The sequence below is a fragment of the Toxotes jaculatrix genome, chromosome 23 (genome assembly GCF_017976425.1).
Source record: "Toxotes jaculatrix isolate fToxJac2 chromosome 23, fToxJac2.pri, whole genome shotgun sequence".
Classification (NCBI taxonomy): Eukaryota; Metazoa; Chordata; class Actinopteri; family Toxotidae; genus Toxotes; species Toxotes jaculatrix.
The window spans coordinates 12,532,425-12,551,467 of record NC_054416.1 but is presented as its reverse complement, the minus strand read 5'-3'; the positions used below and the strand labels follow the sequence as shown (position 1 = coordinate 12,551,467).

Here is a 19,043-nt window from a genome sequence, read left to right as displayed (position 1 = left end):
TGACTTAACATTTACACAGGACAATCAGGGTTTTCAGAGGGCTTTAAAGTGAAATATAGATCTCTGTGATGATGGTTTCATTTGTCTTGCGTTGTGTGAAAACCTCATAGATCCAGGTGTTCAAATATGCCAGAACAATAAAGTTCATTCCCACTAAAACTTTGACGGGTAGAAATTGTGATAGGTACATTATCCTCTGTAAACATATGCAGCTTTGCTGATGTGAAAATTTGATCTGTGAGTCATCAGAGAGATGCGTGGATGACCTTAAGACCTATGACAGCCCTTCACAACTTGCTCTTTGACTTCTAGCAAACAGAAGCACAATGAACTAAAAGCATTAGTCACTTGCTTGATACTGTATATTTACCAACTTATACAGTATCAAGTTACAGTGTCTACATCTGTTGGCCGCTGCTTCCACACAAGAGAAAACCTCACAGCTGCAGTTTCACTGTTTTCATTATCTTTGAGTTATTGGTGAGGGGAATGAATTTCATGGGTGTAAGACCCATGACATGAATCTCAGCATCCACCAAATAGTGTTTAATGTCTGTGGTGGTTCAGCTTGTTTCAGAAAATAATGTTTGGGGTTTTTTTTATTTCCTACTGTGTAAAAGTTCACTTTCTGGACATAAAGTGCTGAAATCCAATAGCAATGTTAAGCTATTCATTTTATTCGGTCAGTACAACTTGTCAGCTCAAGACAAGACCTGTATTTCATCCTTGCCTGTAATTGCCTCCCAAGTGAAGTGATGGGACTGCAGTCTTTGCCCATATCTAGAAATACTGTGATATATATTATTTATATCCCACATTAAGAGAAGTTTGATAATGAGAATAAGCCATGGACGCATAGTTCCCGGTCTCATCTCTAAACAATACTCAGCTCCCTCTTGCCAATTCCCCGGCGAACACAAAGCCGACCATTAACTTTCATTAAATGCTCTATTAAGAACCTCTGCCTCCCTCTCAAGTCCTCAGTCTCTCCTCTTCAGTCGCTTGTGTGGCTTCGCTCTCATGCCGGCTCTAATTGACAAAGATTGAATGATTGCTGATGAGAGACACAAAAAAAAACCATGCAAACACACATATATGCTGTGAGCTGTGCAAATGAATGTCTGTGAGACAGAGGCAGTGTGTGTGTGTGTGTGTGTGTTATAGGCAGGGCTGGGACAATGGCAGCCAGCAGAAAGATGCAGGGAATCTGTGATTGCTAATTACAGGGGCGCACCAATCTGCAAAGGCACCACAACAAGATGTCTGGTGTAAAGAATAAATGTTGGTGCTTCTTGTGTGTTAATTGCTGATGTTAAATTATAAGTTGTATAATTATGTTGTGTCTTGTGTCTCTGACGTGTGTGTATCTGAAAACAATCGGTACAGCAAGAGTTGTTTTCAATTCTGTGAGGAACGACGACTCAAGGCAACTAAAGCTGTAATTATTTGATACTGTAGTGGCGTGTTTTTCACTAACAGGTGCATTCTCCATTTCAGCTCTATTGTAATCACAGGTGCTGTGATGCATTTTCAACATCTTTCTCTCTTTCTCCTTCAGTGATGGTGAATAACTGTCACCAGAGCAACTGGAAACTATGAGTGAAAACGTGACGACGACAGCAACGAGGTACGATCGACCGCGTTTGCACATACAGGACTTTGCCGTCACCACAATCAAGGTTCTTTCATGTCGCAATTTCAGCATCAAGTCATCAATATTCATGTTGAATGTTTAGCCAACCTTTCTCACACAATTACTACCTTAAGCATGAACTAGCCTGCTAATGTTTCATTGTGTTGGTCATGCACTAATTGCTGTTTTTGCACGGCAGTATGTAGTCTGACTACCATTACCTGCCCAAAATGACTCACTGACGACTCAGTGAATAATAACATTTGAGTTCTTACTTGCTATTGATTAGCAATCAGCTCATTCTTGTTTGCTGAGCAGCAAACTACCTAGTCCGTCTAGCCTTAAAGGATTTAATAGCGGAGACGAGATTCCTGCAGCCACCTAATAACTAGTCATAAACAACAAATATGCATTTTTGACAACCACACGCTGAGCATTTACACTTGGATTCACAATTGCTTATCAGCGGATATCATAGCAATGGAAAATAATTTCAGGTTTGCTGGAAGATGTTGGTCATAATTATGTGTATGAACATCTAAAACATAGCTCCCGTCAACAGTTTAACAATTCTTGTCTGATCAATGTCCAAGGTCTTTATCTCATCAGTATTTTCATCTAATGCACAGCAAGATGCTGTATTGGATGTTGTGACTGAATCCCAGTCAACTTTTTGTTTTGTAGTGGTCCATGGCCATAGTGCATCTGGTGACCCAATAATATTTTAATTAACATTAATATCAAAGCAAGAAATCACTGGTGTTTACACACTGTTGTCATCACTGTCATCCATGCTTGTATGTGATGTACTGCAAAGAGTTCATCTACTCATCAAACAAACATTATTATATGAACAGTTCATCTCCATCATCACCATCACGTCTGTGTGCGGTTTATGTAGTTAATAAACCCCTTGACCCCAAACTTTACGGACTAAAGTCTCTTAGCTGCTCTATAATCATCACCTGTTGTATTAAAATTACACAAGCTACAACTAAAACCATAATTTCCCTACAGGGATATATTAGATTTCAATATCTACAGTAGGAAAAAATAAAAAACTGCATAAATTATTTCTAAAACACAAACAGACAACAAACCAAGTGACCGCCACCATGACGTTTCACTGACCCAAACATAATCAGTGAGACCTTGAGAGGGCTCCTAATATGTGCCAGAGCTTGCTGATGGCACTTTCTGAAAGATTGTATAGCGACACAGACAGGCATCATTACACATTTTCATGCTTCCGTTCTCCCTCCATGAAATGTCACTCCGTATTCGGTGTCCTTTCGCTTTGCCCTGGCTGTGCTCTCCCTTTTCTACTGCACTTTTCTCACTTTGCTCAGTCACTATCTTTTACTCTCCATTTTCCCCATATTTGTCTTAATCTCACTGCCCTTTCATTTTCCACCCTCACTCTTTGTGCTCAGAGAGTTCTCACCCTGTCCCCCCCCCCCCCCTCTCTCTCTTTGCCTTACTTGATTCTACCTGAAATGACATCTGGAGCATATGAGCGTAGAGGTCAATTGTTCAGGCTTACTATCTCTCTGTTTCCCTGGTCTACTTTTCATTGCACCTGTTAAACCTGGCAGAAGTGGAATGTGCACAGGCTGCACAGTCGAATTGCTGATGTCTTCAGGTGACACTTTTTGGAGGTGGTCCAAAGAAGCTGAATTTGTGACTGACTGTCGACTCGCAGAATTCCTGTAGAAGATATTACATCTAAATCAGTTTGGTCTCAGTGAAAAGTTTCCAGCTGTGAATAAGAATGTGAACCTGCCCATATCCTGCCCAATGGCTGCTATCAGTGTCCTAGCACTTATTCTATTATTCACCGTCCATAGAACAGCTCAGCAGTTTCGCTCCGAAATCTGTCTCCGCTGTTTAATAGGTGAGGAGACTTACAAATTAAATATCTATAATTCTGTAAAAATAACTTCCATAAAATCTGTTTTAAGGTGGACTTTCCTTTTATTTCTCCTAAAAAATGTCTCTTGAGTTACCATACGTCTTTTCTCAACTGGACCTTCACCTCCATTGTGCCTGCCCCCAATCGTATAATGGGGGAGGACAGGCATTTCTCTTTCAGCCTCTCTTAGTCTTTTCTCAGATGATGGAGAGGGGGATCTGTGCTTGTAGAAAAAAAACAAATGCACCTGTGACAATATCCCATTCATCAGGGGGCATTATTACTAGTCGGGCCCCTGCCAGGGGAGTACAGGCCAGCCAATGAGGCCCCAGGGATTTATGACTGATGTGAAACAAAACCAGTCCCATTCTCTCCTTAAAAAAAAAAAAAAAAAAAAACTGATGCTGGCAATTCAAGTCAGTTTCCAACACGTCTGACTTCAGAATCGTCTTACTTCTCTTTTTCAACCTTTTAGTCACAAACGCATGTTTTGTACATTAACAGAATATTTTGTACTGCCTGTGTGTAATAGCTGAATTCTCCCCGTCTGTTCTCCCACTGGAAAAGAAGCTTTCCACATTTTACCTGGCAGTTATTTAAAACAAGGCATCGTCTCTTGGCCCTTCTGCCTGGAGAGAAGCTATAAATACATCATTATGAAAGCAGACAGGGTGGAGGGTTTAACTCTCATTCTCTCTGTTTTGGCCTTTTGTTTGCATGGAGAAGAATTTCATGAAATCTGTGTGTAAGAGCTGCACATACGAAATGTTCTGCTGCTTTAGGTTAAACTGTTCTTATTATGAGCTGAACAAACTGCCTGCTAACACAACAGCTAGTCACACGTATAATGCTGTAAGTGTTATGCCTTCGCAGTTGCTATATGTATATTTATATATATATATATATATACGTCAACTGGCACAGAAAATTGAACATTCTTTAGTTATCAAATTTGTTAAATATAAGAAACTGATGTAACACTACAATTACAACAAGTAAACATACTAACACTAAATATAAACTCACATTAGTGGTGCAACTAATAGTTGTTTTTGTTGCTGATTAATCTTTTCATCACTTTTTCGATAAGCCAGTTGTTTCACTGAAAGTTTTGGTAGATAACTGATTTACGATATCAATTGAATTTTTATTAAAATAGTTCTTGGTTCATTTTTCTAACAATTGACTTATCATTTCAGCTCTATCTTTCAGCTCTCAAGTTTTTTTGACAAGTTGAGTCTGCATAGACAGCACTGAGCATAAAGTGTACACAAATGCACGTGTGTGCAGACACAAAATACATTCTGAATAAGTGCTGCCTCTATCTCGGCTCCACCTCCGGTGAAGAAGCTGGCTTTTGATGAAAGGGGAGAGAAGAAGCGGAAGAAAAGAGGAGGAGGGGTGGGGAAAATGGCCAAAGATTTGAGTAATGCCATCGTAAATTGTAATGTAATGGTCAGTGGGAGAAAAATGCTAAAACATACCGCTCTATTGCAGCACTCAAGCTACCTAAGCCCATCATTTATTGAGAGAGCACTGACACTGAGCAGAAAAATAGAGGGGGTAGAGAAGGACATGGGAGGGATATGAATAATCTGAAGGTGAGGCTTTTATAGGACTGTGTGAAGGACCTACAGTTACTTCAGAAAGTATTAAGACCCCTTCACTTTTCGCACACTTCATTGTGTTTTGCCATTTTTGCCCATCCATCATCAGTCAATAACCCATAATGAGGGAAAGTGAAAATATGGTTTCAGAAAATTTTGCAAACTTATTAAAAAAAAAAATCAAAAACTCAAATCTCTCATTTACTAAAATATTGAAACTCAAACTCAAAATTGTGGTCAGGTGCATCCTGTTTGCTTTAATTATCCTTGTGTCTAGAATTTGATTGGAGTCCACCTGTGGCAAACTGAATTGATTGGACATAATTTAGAAAGGCCCACACCTGTGTATATGAGGTCCCACAAATTACACAGTGTATGTCAGGCCAAAAAGCAAGCCATGAAGTCAGAGGAACACTCTGTAGACCACCATGATAAAATCAGGGCAAAGGTATCACATTAACATAGCTTCATAAGTCCTCTGTAGAGATGGGACAACCTGCCAGAAGGGCTGGGCTTCTACAGGGCTTCTACAGGGCTTCTCCACCAGCACCCCATCAATCAGGCCTTTATGGCAGATTGGCTAGACAGAAGCCACTTTGAGTAAAAGGCCTGGAGTTTGCCAAACTGCATTTAAAGGACTGTGAGAGCATGAGGAAAACAATTCTCTGGTCCGATGAGACAAAAACCTAACCCGCTGGGCAGAACTTGAAATACTATGTCTGGCGAACACCAGGCACTGCTCATCACCAGGCTAGTATCATCCCCATGGTGAAGCACAGTGGTGACAGCACCACGCTAAGATTTGGGGGGGGGGCACTTCTCAGCAGCTGGAACAGGGTCAGCACTGAGGGAAAGATGAATGCAGCCAAACACAAAGAGATCCTTGAAGAAAACCTGCTCCAGAGTGCACATGACCTGAGACTGGGGGAGACGGTTCACCTTTCAGCACGACAAAGACCTGAAGAAATCAGCCAAGACAACGCTGGAGTGGCTCTAAGCACAAGTCTCTGTCCTTAAGTGACCCAGCCGAAGCCCAGAAATAAAGGGGTCTGAACACTTTCTGAAGCCACTGTATATAGTTGGGGTGATTTATATCTGTGACATGACATTTGATCCTGTCACTTTTACTTACAAGTAACTTTCAGTTGACTACACAACGAGTGAGTATAATTAAAAGGTGGATAAAGACTTAGTGATGTAACATCTGTTTATATGATGATGAAGTAGGTTAAATGATTAGTGGCCTATTTCGGCACTGTGTCTATGATAATAGTGATTCATTGCTGATTGATTAAACAATAGATAAAAATAGGTGTTGTTGATTGAAAACGTTAATAATGAGGAAGATTAAGACAGGTGATTACGGCAACATCACCAAATGTGCTGATTATAATTTAGATTATGACAAATTAACAGAACAGTGTGGATGAACTGAAAGTCTCTCTCAGACTGCCTCCACCCTCCTAAAGCTTCCCATGCAGATGCCATGAAAGAGGCTGAAGAACTGCTTGAGACATTTATCCTATCTGACATGAGGCGCGAATCCAGTTATGCTGCATGTGATTTGTTTAGTTATTATTATGCAAATGGATTCAGGTGCTGCTTTGGCAGATCTTCATTACACTGCCTCCACCCTCTCTGTCATTCACAATCCTACGCCAGGTGCAAACTGAAACAGTGTTACAGAGGAAATTGAATAAAGTACACGTGCTGTAATACATCCTGTAAACAGATACAGACACCAACTGATATTTCTCAGTTTTCCCTTCGCAACCACACCAGGTTTCAACCAAAACCTCACTTCCACACCTGGTTCCCTGCTCACAAGACACTGAGCTGACAAATCTCAGGGGAACACTGGTATCCCACTGTATGAATGCAAAAATAATCCATTGTAACCATTTCTATTATCAGAAAGAGTCTTAAAATCAGTGTGAAACAAATGAAAAAGCCTACGAGTGTATCCCTTTCTTGGCACTACTGATCTGCCAGATTAGTTTCAAGATACTGACACTTGTATCAAGATAAATCTTTGTGCAAGAACAAGAAACCACATTATATCGGCCACATGAGGAATCATTATACTCAGAAAATTAAAGTAGAAAAAAGATGACTTGTTTTTCTTTGTCTGTGTTTATGTACAGAACACGGGGGAAAAAAACCCCACTGCATCTTTGGATTAACTGAAGTCTAGTAAAGCGCAAACAGCTTAGGTGGCTCTGTGAGTGAGAGTCATGGTTGCAGACATCAATGAAGTAAACATGCCCCCGTCATACCTCACTTTCAGCCCTCACATCTTTGTCATAAAGGACTATTCATAAAGCTGTTAAAATGCAGCAGAAGTGAAATTAGCTGTTGAAAATATACGGCAGCTTGTAGGCTGTTTTTGTATCTGAGAGACTTACACCGAAGGTTTTTTTTTTTTTTTTTTTTTTTTTTTACTGAATTCAACACAGGGTTTCATGGAGCCAGCACGAAGTGGCCATTAGGATCAATCTGAGTCAAATCAGATAAGGTTGTTGCAGCACCGCCTCAGATTTTGTTCAAACCTTGTCTATATCATGAATGGGTCCCAAAACCAAAGCCTGTGAGGATATTTCCGTTCCAATCCTATCTTTTTGATATTTTTCAGCCCTTGATATTATTTCATTTTTATTGCCTCCGAAACACCTTATCTTGGAAGCCATGTTTGGTATTACTCCCAGCCTCATCAAACTTTGTAGGGTGGAAGACAAACTTGTTTTCAATATGCCATTAAAAACCATTAAAAGTGTGTACTGCATGCCTATGACGAGAGTCATATTGAGGTTATTATAAACCCATTTTTGCCCCAATATGATACCAATCTTTATCTTTTCTGCAAATACAACTATTTATTACTTTTTTATGAATATTTGAAGTCTGTACCCCCAATGGACAATAAGATATTAAGAATAACACAAGGTGTTGTAGCATACAATGGTATGTGGAATAGTAGGAGCATAAAAATGTACAGGAAATAGCTTGATGCATGGTTATTAAGCGTGCAAAGTCTTTCCATTTTTCCTTCATACAAAAGTAGACATGGGTTTGAGAGATATTTTAGAAAAAAATCCATGTCAGGATTACATTTTCCTCCGTTGCTCCACGATTATTGAACTGTGCTATAGAAATTGTAAGACCTAAAGGATAAACATGTTTTCGGTATGTTCACTGGAGCAGGGGGTATTTGAGATGGGAATTGCCTTTTCAGTAAGGTCCTGAATGTTGCAAATAAGTGAAATATTTTCATAAAACCTCTAATATGAGGAGGAATAAGTGGGATCATAAATGGCCTTCTCAAGCTCCACTGAGAGTATCTAAATGTTTTTCCACATAAAAGGCTGGATGTGTTTACACATGTAATTTCACAGTGTGCATGCCGGATAAGCTAAATATGGAAACTGTTCTGATACGCATGTTGGAACATGTCCACACAGTGACATCATCAGTACGTGCCCTTACATGTCATCAAGAAAACACCGAGCATGTACCCAGCTCAGCCCTGTGGTTCAAGGTATAAGGTTAAATGCAAGTAGTTTCCATCACATGTAATTTCCAGTTCATAATTTTATACAATGCATAATTTTCAATGGGTCTGTAATACCCATAATATTCCTTAATAGGAATTTTGAACCTTTTTTCCCAATATCAATAGCCATGCAGTACAAGCTTTTAATGATTCAGTCATACCGAGAACATGTTTTTCTAAGATTTTTTTTTTCTGCTGCAGCCACTTTCCTGGATTCTGTCTCGTTTGACACAGAACGACACATTAGAGAAGCTGAAGGTTGAAACACCTCCACATGGGCTTCAGCATTCAGCTCGGATAGTCTTTCGCTCGCCATAGACATTTCAGATTGCTTTCCAAGTTGGGTGTCAGCCTATTAAGACCTTGAAGCCTTTTCGAGCTAGCACTGTACGCTCTTCTGAAGATTATGAGGTCAAGAGAATTTCTGAGAAAAGATACTGTATGTAATCAGCTCTGTGCAGAACAGCAGTTGCAGTATTTTGCCTCTAGATTCAAATCATTTTCTGTGCTGTTTCCATGGTGGCTTAAACAGAAATGAATAGCATTTCAATTTTCACTGCTCAACAATGAATTTCTTCAGTACGATCACATCTCTGTCTTGTCGGTCACCTAATAGATTTGCACTGTCCTCTTGTTACTGTTGCCCCAGAGATGCTAATTTTAAAGACTATTCACACTGACACAGTGCTATGGAAGAGGGTGATAATAAGGAGAAAAAGAGAGGAAGAAGAGAAATGTATTCTTCCTACATAAAATGGAGGAGACCCTGGCATTATGGTTATGACATTTAATCTCCACACAATATAATGGAAGGACAGAAAAACCCTCAGGACGTGACAATATATGTACATTGTCAGGGGATGAATAGATTATGCTTTACATTCCAACGTTCACTTTGAATGAGTGGAAATGTTAATGTATTGGTGAGAGTGTACTCAAGAGCGCAGTGTATTGACAATGCTCCTGAGGACTGTTTATGCAAACTAGTGCTGCCCTTAAAATGGTGCCTTCAAGGACGAATGATGGACAGATGAAAGAAGGCCGGGGAAAATATGTATTGGCAAGATCGAATAAAGCTCTTACAGCAGCAGTTTCAGGGGCCTAAGAGGTTAAATTAGAGGTCATGTTCCTTTAATCTGAAAATGTGGGTACAATCATCCTTTTTACCAGTTACACCCAATGTTACTGTGTCCACACTAGTAGCAGGAGAAAAATCATAGCAGTCAAAAATAATCTATACAGCATGTCAGTAAAATTATGATTAAATATAGTATGGAACATCTCTAAAATAAGGCAGAGGAAGTGGAAGCTGCTGATGGACAGCAGCACCGGGGAACCATCAGCCTAACGAAGCCTGACTGGCACATGGAAGTTCTGGATTAGCAGACAGGAAACACCAGAGCAGAAGGACTGTAGCTCAAAAAAAAAAAAAAAATTAGGAAGCCTTAAAGGTGTAGAGAAGGAATCTGTCCAGGGATCCTATAAGAATCTGCGCCTGATGCAACTAAAGAACATAGGGTATCCAATGTGATACCATCAGGGCTGGGCCAGGTTGCTGCCCCAATTAAAAGAGTTCAAGTATTTTGGGATCTTGTTCATTAGTGAGACTAACACGAGCCCTGTGATGACTCACATCGGCAGCTGAGCTGATGTACTGGAAACCGATTTGCTCCTGGTGAAGATCTTGCCAACTTGACTTCCAGTTGATTTACATTTCACCTTCAGTCATGTCAGTAAGCTAAGGAATGATATCGCAGATATAGGTTCCCTAAATGAGTTTCTCTCACAGAGTGCCTACATCTGTCGTACTGTAAAAGGTCAGTGGATGAGTGGATGGATGGATGAATAAATGGCAGAGGAAATAAAGAAATTCTTTTGCCAAATTTTTGAGAACTAATAGTGTGCTTTTGATTTTATGTTTGGCTGATTTGGACACTAGTTTAAAGGTGTGGGTTGTGTGTGGCCACTTCCATATAAATCTGAATTTTAGTGAGATGTCACTAATCGAAACATTACCAACCCAGGCACTGAAATAAAGTATAGGAAAAGTAGAGGTAAAATCACTCAGTGAGTCTGGGTTCTAAATGTATGCATTTCACTCTACTGGGATGCCTTTGACCAAGGCACTTAACCTACAGCTTCTCCACTGAAGTTATTTACTGACTACAGACTCTTGTACTAGGCAGGTCACAGACATGAATGTATGCAAATCATCCTACTTCTACAAAGTTGTTATTGCAAACACTATGTTCCCTCTGAAAATATTTGCATACATGTTCCACTTGGTGCTGTTTCTCTCTCAGAATTCTCTGCTGTATCTATACAACAAGCTGAACTTCGTATTTCAGAGGCATCAAGACAATATAGTACTTTGTTTACCTATTTTATAAATGATAACAATTTAAGTGTCATGAGAACCACCCAAAATATACTAAATGCACCTGCTGCAAAATGCTTAGAATTAGTGTTGTACCTGGTCTGCTATGAGGTATGAAGAGGTTTTGGCATTGTGGCGGGATTAGTGACTAGCTTAGCTTGGTTTGTCAGACACTGATATTAACCAGAAAGCAGAAGAAAGAGAAGCTTTGGGGTGATCAAACGGCTAATCTCAATTTTACCGCTGGCAAGAGCAGAGCTCATTAAAATGTGTGTACCTGTTTGTCTTTCTCTCCTCCTCTCTCTCTCTCCATTGCCAAACCGCTCCTCCACATTGTGTTTCAATTTGTTCTGCTTTTGTTGAAAAATGGAACATATTCAATGTCATCTCTTTACAATTCAACACAAGTATGCCTCATTAGCAAGCATCTTCAAAAGAAAGGGACAGGCACTGTCTGAATATGGTATGCCAAATTATTCCTCTTCCCTGCATCTCCCCAACCTGAAAAACGCTTCATTAGATTTACTCTGTTGTTGTTGTTACTCCTCATTTCCCATCACTGTATTTAATAATGACATTAATATCTTTGACATTGTCATGTTCCTTGCAAAGTAAAGCAGGCGGTTCCCCTAAGGGCAATGGCAATTGTGTTTACTTCCTCTTCCACATGACCAGCAGTGTTTACTTCAACGTCAGCTTTACAAGGGGCAAAAATACACAACGAAAAACAGAGAATTACCACAACACGAGACAGTCGCTTCAACACGCAGCGATTTGTTTTGTTCACTTGACTTACTTTTGGTGATTTATTGCTCGAGTTTGAAGCGTTTGCATGTAACTTCTGAGGTCAGACAAATCACTAATTACCAACATAAATAATTCCTACTAAAATTTAGAAATGACCTCACTGAGATTTAAATTTATAAATGTAGTGCTACTCTATGGTACTGCCGTCAATTAATAAAATATGCTACAGGAAAGAGCAAAGGACATATATTCTCTTTGGCTTTATCCATTGTAACCTTAACTGTCCTTGGTTTAATGTGTAATGAACAGCACTAATGAATTAATGATCAATACATCATTGTTAAATTAATTGTGATACCTGGGCATAATTAGCATAAACAAATGGAGATAATTAGCCTCTGTCCACCCCGAGTGGTATTACTGGTGTGAGTGCTCCCAAAATGAAGACGTATCATATAAACCCTACTGCTTCCTGTCACAAAGAGGATGCTGCTAATTGTTACTGCTATCCTCCCCACAGGAGGCTGCGTGTCTTCTGGGTGATGGTCTTGTTTATTTTTGGTAATTATACTAAAGCCCCCAAATGAACATGGTAATTACTAATGTTAAAATGCTACAGGTGACACTTAGTAAGGATTAAATATTTCACGACTGAAAAAAAAATATATATATACATCAGTATTATAGTATAGTGAAGAGCTAAACCATTTCACACCATGGAAGGATTAAACCAGTGCCCCGTCACGTCCACGTAGAAACAGACAAAGCAGGCGTCACAATACAAAGCCTCAAACAACAGACTCGTTACCACTTCTTCAGATTCCTTCTTCGCTTCTGAATATATTCCGTGATAATTAACAGCATTTTCACTGGAACAAAGTGGCGGCTGGGGAGGGGCGCTGTTAACGGATAACATCTCATACCATATAGAATCCCCCATTAGTTCACAGCTTCACATGTTTTCTCTGATTTCGTCTGTGACAATTTGAATCGGTAAGAAGCTCCGTTCTTACTAGTCTGAGGAAATTTGCTCTGATCGAAGTGAGAACAAATTGACCCGAACAAGCAGTCCTAGTCTGATAATGATGTACTATGCTAGTGAAATGTATATGGCCTGAGAAACACACTCTCTCCCTTCGTTCTCTTTCCAGCATAACACTGAACAAACGACTGAGGTTGGAGTCAGATCTGCTGGACATAATCATACTTTCCATCAAATGACTGAGGACGAATTCCAAGTTCCAAAAATCTGTTTGACACTAAATAGTGATATATTCTGCTTATCATGATTTGTTGTTTTATTCACCTTGAGCTGTATTATTATAGGATTCATCTGTATTATCATGTTTTGCCATCATATTGTAAAGTTTCTCTGGTGCATTTGATAAGGATCCTATTAAACTGTGCTGCTCTGTGGAATCAACTAGGCCATTTCAGGGCAGGAATATGGTAATCATCTGCTATCACTGTGTTCTGCAGGTTGTCAACAGGAATGACAGAGCCGTATTCCCCGTATGGTGTATGTTTTACATGTCTTCTTCTGAGACTAGCATTCACTATACAAAACTGGATCCACTCAATGCTGTCCTCAGGGACTGTGTGTGTTGCTCCCTCGCCATACTTTAGCTGACAAAGAGGGATGCCTTGAAGATTTTTTTTTGCCTGTCCAAAAACAAAGAGAAGGAAGACAGAGAGCACAAAACCCATTTTCCCCATTTTCTCTGGGCAATTACACAGATAAAGCTTGGAGAATTGGGTTTTTTTCTTTGAAATGCAGGCAGAAATGGTGTTAAAACAGAGCAAAGAGATTGTGAGAAATGGGTTTTGTTGCTATTTCTTCTGTGTTTGATTTGCAGAGCTTTGTGTGTCACTGTTAAACAGTTAGAAAAAAACATACGCAGCATTGTGTGTGTGTCTGTGTGTATGCAAAAGTAAGAGGGAAGAAAAAAAATCATGCTTGGTGATTTATATGTGTATGTATTTGTCAAGAGCCTTTCTCCACCTACACACATGTTTAGGTCTGGTGCTTTGCTCTAGTGTTTATGACACTACAGTGTTTGAGCTGTGTATGATATTTTGGCTAGGGGAATTGTCACAGTAGAAGTACAGAGCAAGGTTTGAATGCCCAATTAGATGAGGGAATTGAGAATAGAGACATCTTTCCCCCAGTAAAGTCCTCTGAAGCAAGATTTACAACTATTATTCCTTCCACTAGCACTGAGCTGCCTCAGCCTCCATCCCCTGCAGGCGAGAGTTGCTCAGATAAAGAAAAGGACCCCTGAAAATAAATAAGTTTCAAACGCAGCGGCTCACAGATTAATAACACAGATGGAGGGTTGCTCCCCAGCCATGTATACTGTGTTGATTGGGCACTGAAAAGGCAAAAACGGCTGCCTTCTGTTTCATTTGTGAGACAAATCATTCAATGGGGTGTCTGTAATTTTGAATATGCAAATGGAGCCATTGTCGCCGCATGGCTCTGTGGTGGGCAGCTGAGGGATCTTGCTGGCGCACGCTTGGTTGGTGGTGTTTTATAAGAAGGAGGTACAATTGTCTATTAATCACTCAGGCTGACTGAGGGAATGCTAACACCAGTTGTATTGCTTGGAGAACACTGCTTTTCCCAACAATGAGAATACAGATTATGTTTACATTCTCTACACCATAATGGCAGCGTGCGTGGTCCAACCCCTGCAGGACAGCAGCACGCTTCCTTAAAAACCTCACTGGCTGCCTCTTAACGATCCTCCTGTTTAATCTCGGAGTTGATTGACAGCAGTCTCTTCCACAGCCTGGAAAGAAGCAATCAATCAATCAAAGACAAAAACCCCTTCTAATTACAGACATCAATTACTTCACTTTCCTGGAGGAGATCACCAGACTAGATATGCTGCGAAGAGTGCATGGGTGCACAGGAGACTAGTTTTATCTATCAATCACACACAGTGAATAATGAAAACACATCATGCTGCAGCTTTCTATACTCAAAAACTTTGAAAGCGAGCGTTCATGATATCTAGTAATTACTGATTCCTCCACTGACACAGCACTCTTGTTAAATGAGCACCAAATAAAATGAGACAATGTGACAAATTATCTTCCTGCTCCAAAGCATATGTGACAATAACATAATTGGCCAATGTGCATGACTTTATTTGCGTATCACCGCAGAATTTTGAGCTAATTATATGTCTCACTGCTGAAACTACAGTGGCTTCATTCCCTGCGTCTCCAGCTTACGGAAGCTTGCTCTGTGTTTGGTACTTTTGTCTGTAACCCAGCGTAAGGACACTGTGTGACATTCCTCTACATCCTTCCCTCTTGCGATTATCCTTTCTAATTGAATTGCACCGTGCATGCCCCAAAGGACAACACTGAAAAAAGGGTAAGTCCTTCAATAAATCATGTCTTACCAAAAAAGCTTAGGGCACCTTTTGATCTTTTGACTCCTCACAGCCCTCAGTGGCCCCGAGGGCTCATCCTGACTTCTGATATGTTTTACACAACAACCCCACAGTGCCCTCAAGAGCACTCCAAAGTCTGGGACATGACACAGGCAAAATCAAAGTGAATCATCCTGAGCTAATCTTAATAATAGTACAGACAGGCACTTGAAAGAGTTCAGTATTTGTGATGCTTCCTTGCGTCCTCTGTTGTCCACTGTCAATGTCCTAGTGTCTTTATTCCAAGTGAGAATCTCTCTTTCTTTGACTATCTACCTTTATTTCCATGCTGTCACCCTTTTGCTTCACAGGTAGCCACTCTCAAGCGTTCCAAATAACACATCAGAGAACCTGACTTCTGAGGTCTAAAGCTTACAATTACCTGGGCTTCCAGTCCCCAGTCTACCAGGACCAGAGATATCTATTCACACTGAAGTGCCTTGTAACCATGGCTATTATTTCAAGATGATTCACGAGAGCAAGGTATTTTAAAGTCAAAGAAGTAAAGGTGTCTCCATCAAAGGATAGTCGTCGTATCGTGGGTAAAAGTCAAGTGTACCCAGTGTGACTGTTTTTACCAGTCAGTCAGGCAGCTCGGTGGGAACAAGAGAGAGAAAGCCAAAAAAAAAAAAAGAACAAAGCACAGAAGGATGAAGTGATAAGCTGTTATTGTTTTTGGTATGATTCTTTTTTCACCTTGGTCTGAGATGTTGGATTTAGGTCATGTCGGGATACCGATTGGTAAAGGATATTGCCCTGTTATTGCCCTGTTCCTGTAAAGCCAACATCTGCTGAAAGAGGGGGGGGTCATCATTCAAGGTGAAGAGGATAGGCTAGCACAGATGCTGCCAGGCTTTTGTTAAGTTTTATTTCACCCCCTGTCCACTCTTGTTTGGCAAGCACGCTTACACTTGGCAGCATCATTTAGTTTTTTTTCTGTTTATCCTGGGCCCTTGTTTTTCAGGAACAAAAAGCAGTAAACCAAAGAAAAAAACAAAAGGGAAAAAGAACACCGCATATGTTCAAGCACGCAGATGCAAATTCCTGTAAGCCTTGTTTACCTGGTTTAAACTTCTGTTGTGTACTTACAGCACAGCCAAGGGAATTAAAAAGTTTTGTAATGACGATTGTGCTTTTGTCAACAACAATGAAGGGACAGTCCAATTATGACCCTGGAATAGTTATTTCCTGTCAGCTGTAGTGTCACAATGCTATCACTGAACAGCCTGCTCTTACCTTTGAGGTCCAGGTTTCGGGCTCCATTGGAGTGCTGAGTAACGGTGCGTGAGTCGATCTTGAGCGTATGTACGTTGCTGGCGTCCCGGGAGACCACCACGTTGTGCCACTGGTTGTCATTGAGAGGCTTGTCTGAGTTGCCCTTCATCAGCGACGGCCCGTTGCCAAGATCAAATACGTAGTGGACGTACCTGAGAAGAAAGATATCCGTGTGAGGAGTGTGTGCTTTGTGAGGTCATTACTACAAATTGCAATCCATTAGCTGTTCTCAAAAGAATGAGGATCAAAACCACTGAGTCAAAACTACTGTTCAGCTAAAAGGGGACAATCGTGGTAGTACTGATTTAGCTTCACTTCAGAATGCAAACTGTATTTTCTCTTCATGATGTGTTTTCTTTCTGCGACTCTCAGTGATGACGGGTCACAGTCAACAGCACTCAACCGCCATGATGAAGTGACTGAAGACTCACAGCTCCCCTACTTAGTTTTTAATGTCTCCATCCTCTTCTGTAAGAACATCTCTCTGAGCTAAATAATATTGCCAGTTTATGTAGCTGCACATGAAGCCTGGGATTTACTCACTGGTTTGACATGTAAATATAGAAACCAGCTTTTGTCTACAAGCCCCTGTGTTTGCCCACAGGCAGATGAGGTGGCACAGTTCCCTCCTTCACACAAATATGGCTCTCTTTTGTGTTTTGGGTTAAGGCTATTGTGGCTGTTTCATTCAAGGTATGTGTGTGTTTTTTTTTTTCTACCTCGATTCCAGTTCCTTTATGTAGCCTCTTGTCTTTGTGTGGCAGAGGCAGCTCAGGCTTTTGTGTTGTAACAGTGCTGAATATAGAGCACGAGAGGAAGAGGGATCCACAAGCAAAAGCCTCTTTCTGATACTCTAATTATGAGCAGAATTTAGGGTGATACAATTCAAACCTGTTTGTGCAAGAGTCTTCAAGCTTTTAAAGAAAATTCACCAAATACTTTGCCGGTCAGAGAAATGCATTGAGATTCACGATGATGTATTAACAGTTATCAGATATTTCTTTACTTTCTGTCAGTAACAATGTGTACAGCTGTAGAGCTTAAGATGACTGATCATGATTCTTCACTTAGATAAAGTAAAGTCTTTCATCCAGCCTTAATGGCTTTAATTTCTCCTGTCAGTTAATGGAAATCCTGAAACTCACCCCTTCACCAGTTCCACGACAATAAAGTCGCTCCCATCTCCAGAGTTGAAAAGCATCAGGCCGTCAGGCGTGGTGGTTTTGAACTGAAAGAAGAGGTGCATGGAGGCATAAGCTTGTAGCGTAGCTAACGCCAAGTAGCTGCCTTTCGTTCGAAACGTCACCGGATCGGCGATGATGTGGCGCATGCCAAAGCGGGCGTTCAGCTCGCAGTAGGAGATGTCTCCGTTTTTGCACTGGTCTAGATACGGCAACCCATTGAAGGTCAGGCCCTGGAGATGGCCGATGAAGTTCGAGGGCACCACAGATATGAAGCGGCGCTCGGTCATGATGCCTGTCTCGATGTTGTGGAACTCGAGACGTGTGTGGGCACCAGTCATCTGGCCTGGAATGTTGGAAGATACAGAAAAAACAGCATTATCATTGAAAACAATGGTAATACATTAATTGCAATGCTCTTTATTAGGCAATATAAGGCATCCCAGGAAAACATTAAGTTTATAAAAGTGTGAGAGGATTGTAACCATTCTAATTTGATATACATAAGTTATATAAGTTAAACTTGTATTGATTTATACTTTCCAGAGAAAAAGAATGTCAAAGTAAATTTACTAACAGAAAAGCCAAACTAAAATGCATTTCGAATGTATTTGACTGTAAACTAAAGCTATATTATATTAAATTCCAATTTACTGTGTCTGCTATACTAATTAGCAATAAGCACATATTATATGGTTGTGGCATATCTTTATTATGCCAATGACTGATTTTAGTTGCTTGATAAAACAGTGTGTGTATACAGTATGTGCTTTTACTGCAGAGGCTTACAAAGGTTCAGTCTATTTTTCTAACCTGCTGTGCAGGATATGATACCAGCATAATATTGCAGAAAATCTCTTGTTACTGCTCTACACGCCACAATTTATATAGTGTTTACTGGTTGATGTTGAGTAATGAGCTTGGCAAACTGCGGATTAAAATGCCTTCCCTGCTGATGCCTGGCCAGGACTCCCTGGGCACGTCCTCCTTTTTTCTTCCCCACAAACCAGTTTGTGAACCAGTCAGAACTTCACAGGGTCATTCATTGCTTCTGGCCTCAGCGTGCCCACTCTCTTTCCTTCATCTAGCTTACACCTTTTTCCTCACCTCTTCCCTCATCCTGTGCCCCGCCATCCTTTTCCCTGAGGCCACAATACAGTGAGTGGCCGTGACTCCACCTCGTCTCTTGACCTTTCATCCTTCTCTTGCTATTTTCTTAGTAGTTGGCAAAACCTTTTCCTCTGTGCTTTGTACACAGCTGCTCACTCACAGCTGTTATATATCCTTGAAAAACCTTTCATTTCTCTTTTGTGCTCAG

At 40.5% G+C, this 19,043-nt stretch overlaps 1 protein-coding gene across 1 annotated transcript in view; it reads right to left on the bottom strand.

Annotated features, from left to right (window-relative positions):
• nrxn2b (neurexin 2b) overlaps nt 1-19,043 on the bottom strand; it is a 511,829-nt gene that overhangs the window by 261,411 nt on the left and 231,375 nt on the right. The window contains exons 13-14 of the mRNA XM_041030969.1: nt 17,690-18,071; nt 16,506-16,696 (exon numbers count right to left, since the gene is read on the bottom strand). Coding sequence (XP_040886903.1) covers nt 16,506-16,696; nt 17,690-18,071 — 573 coding nt within the window. The remainder of the gene's footprint in view (nt 1-16,505; nt 16,697-17,689; nt 18,072-19,043) is intronic.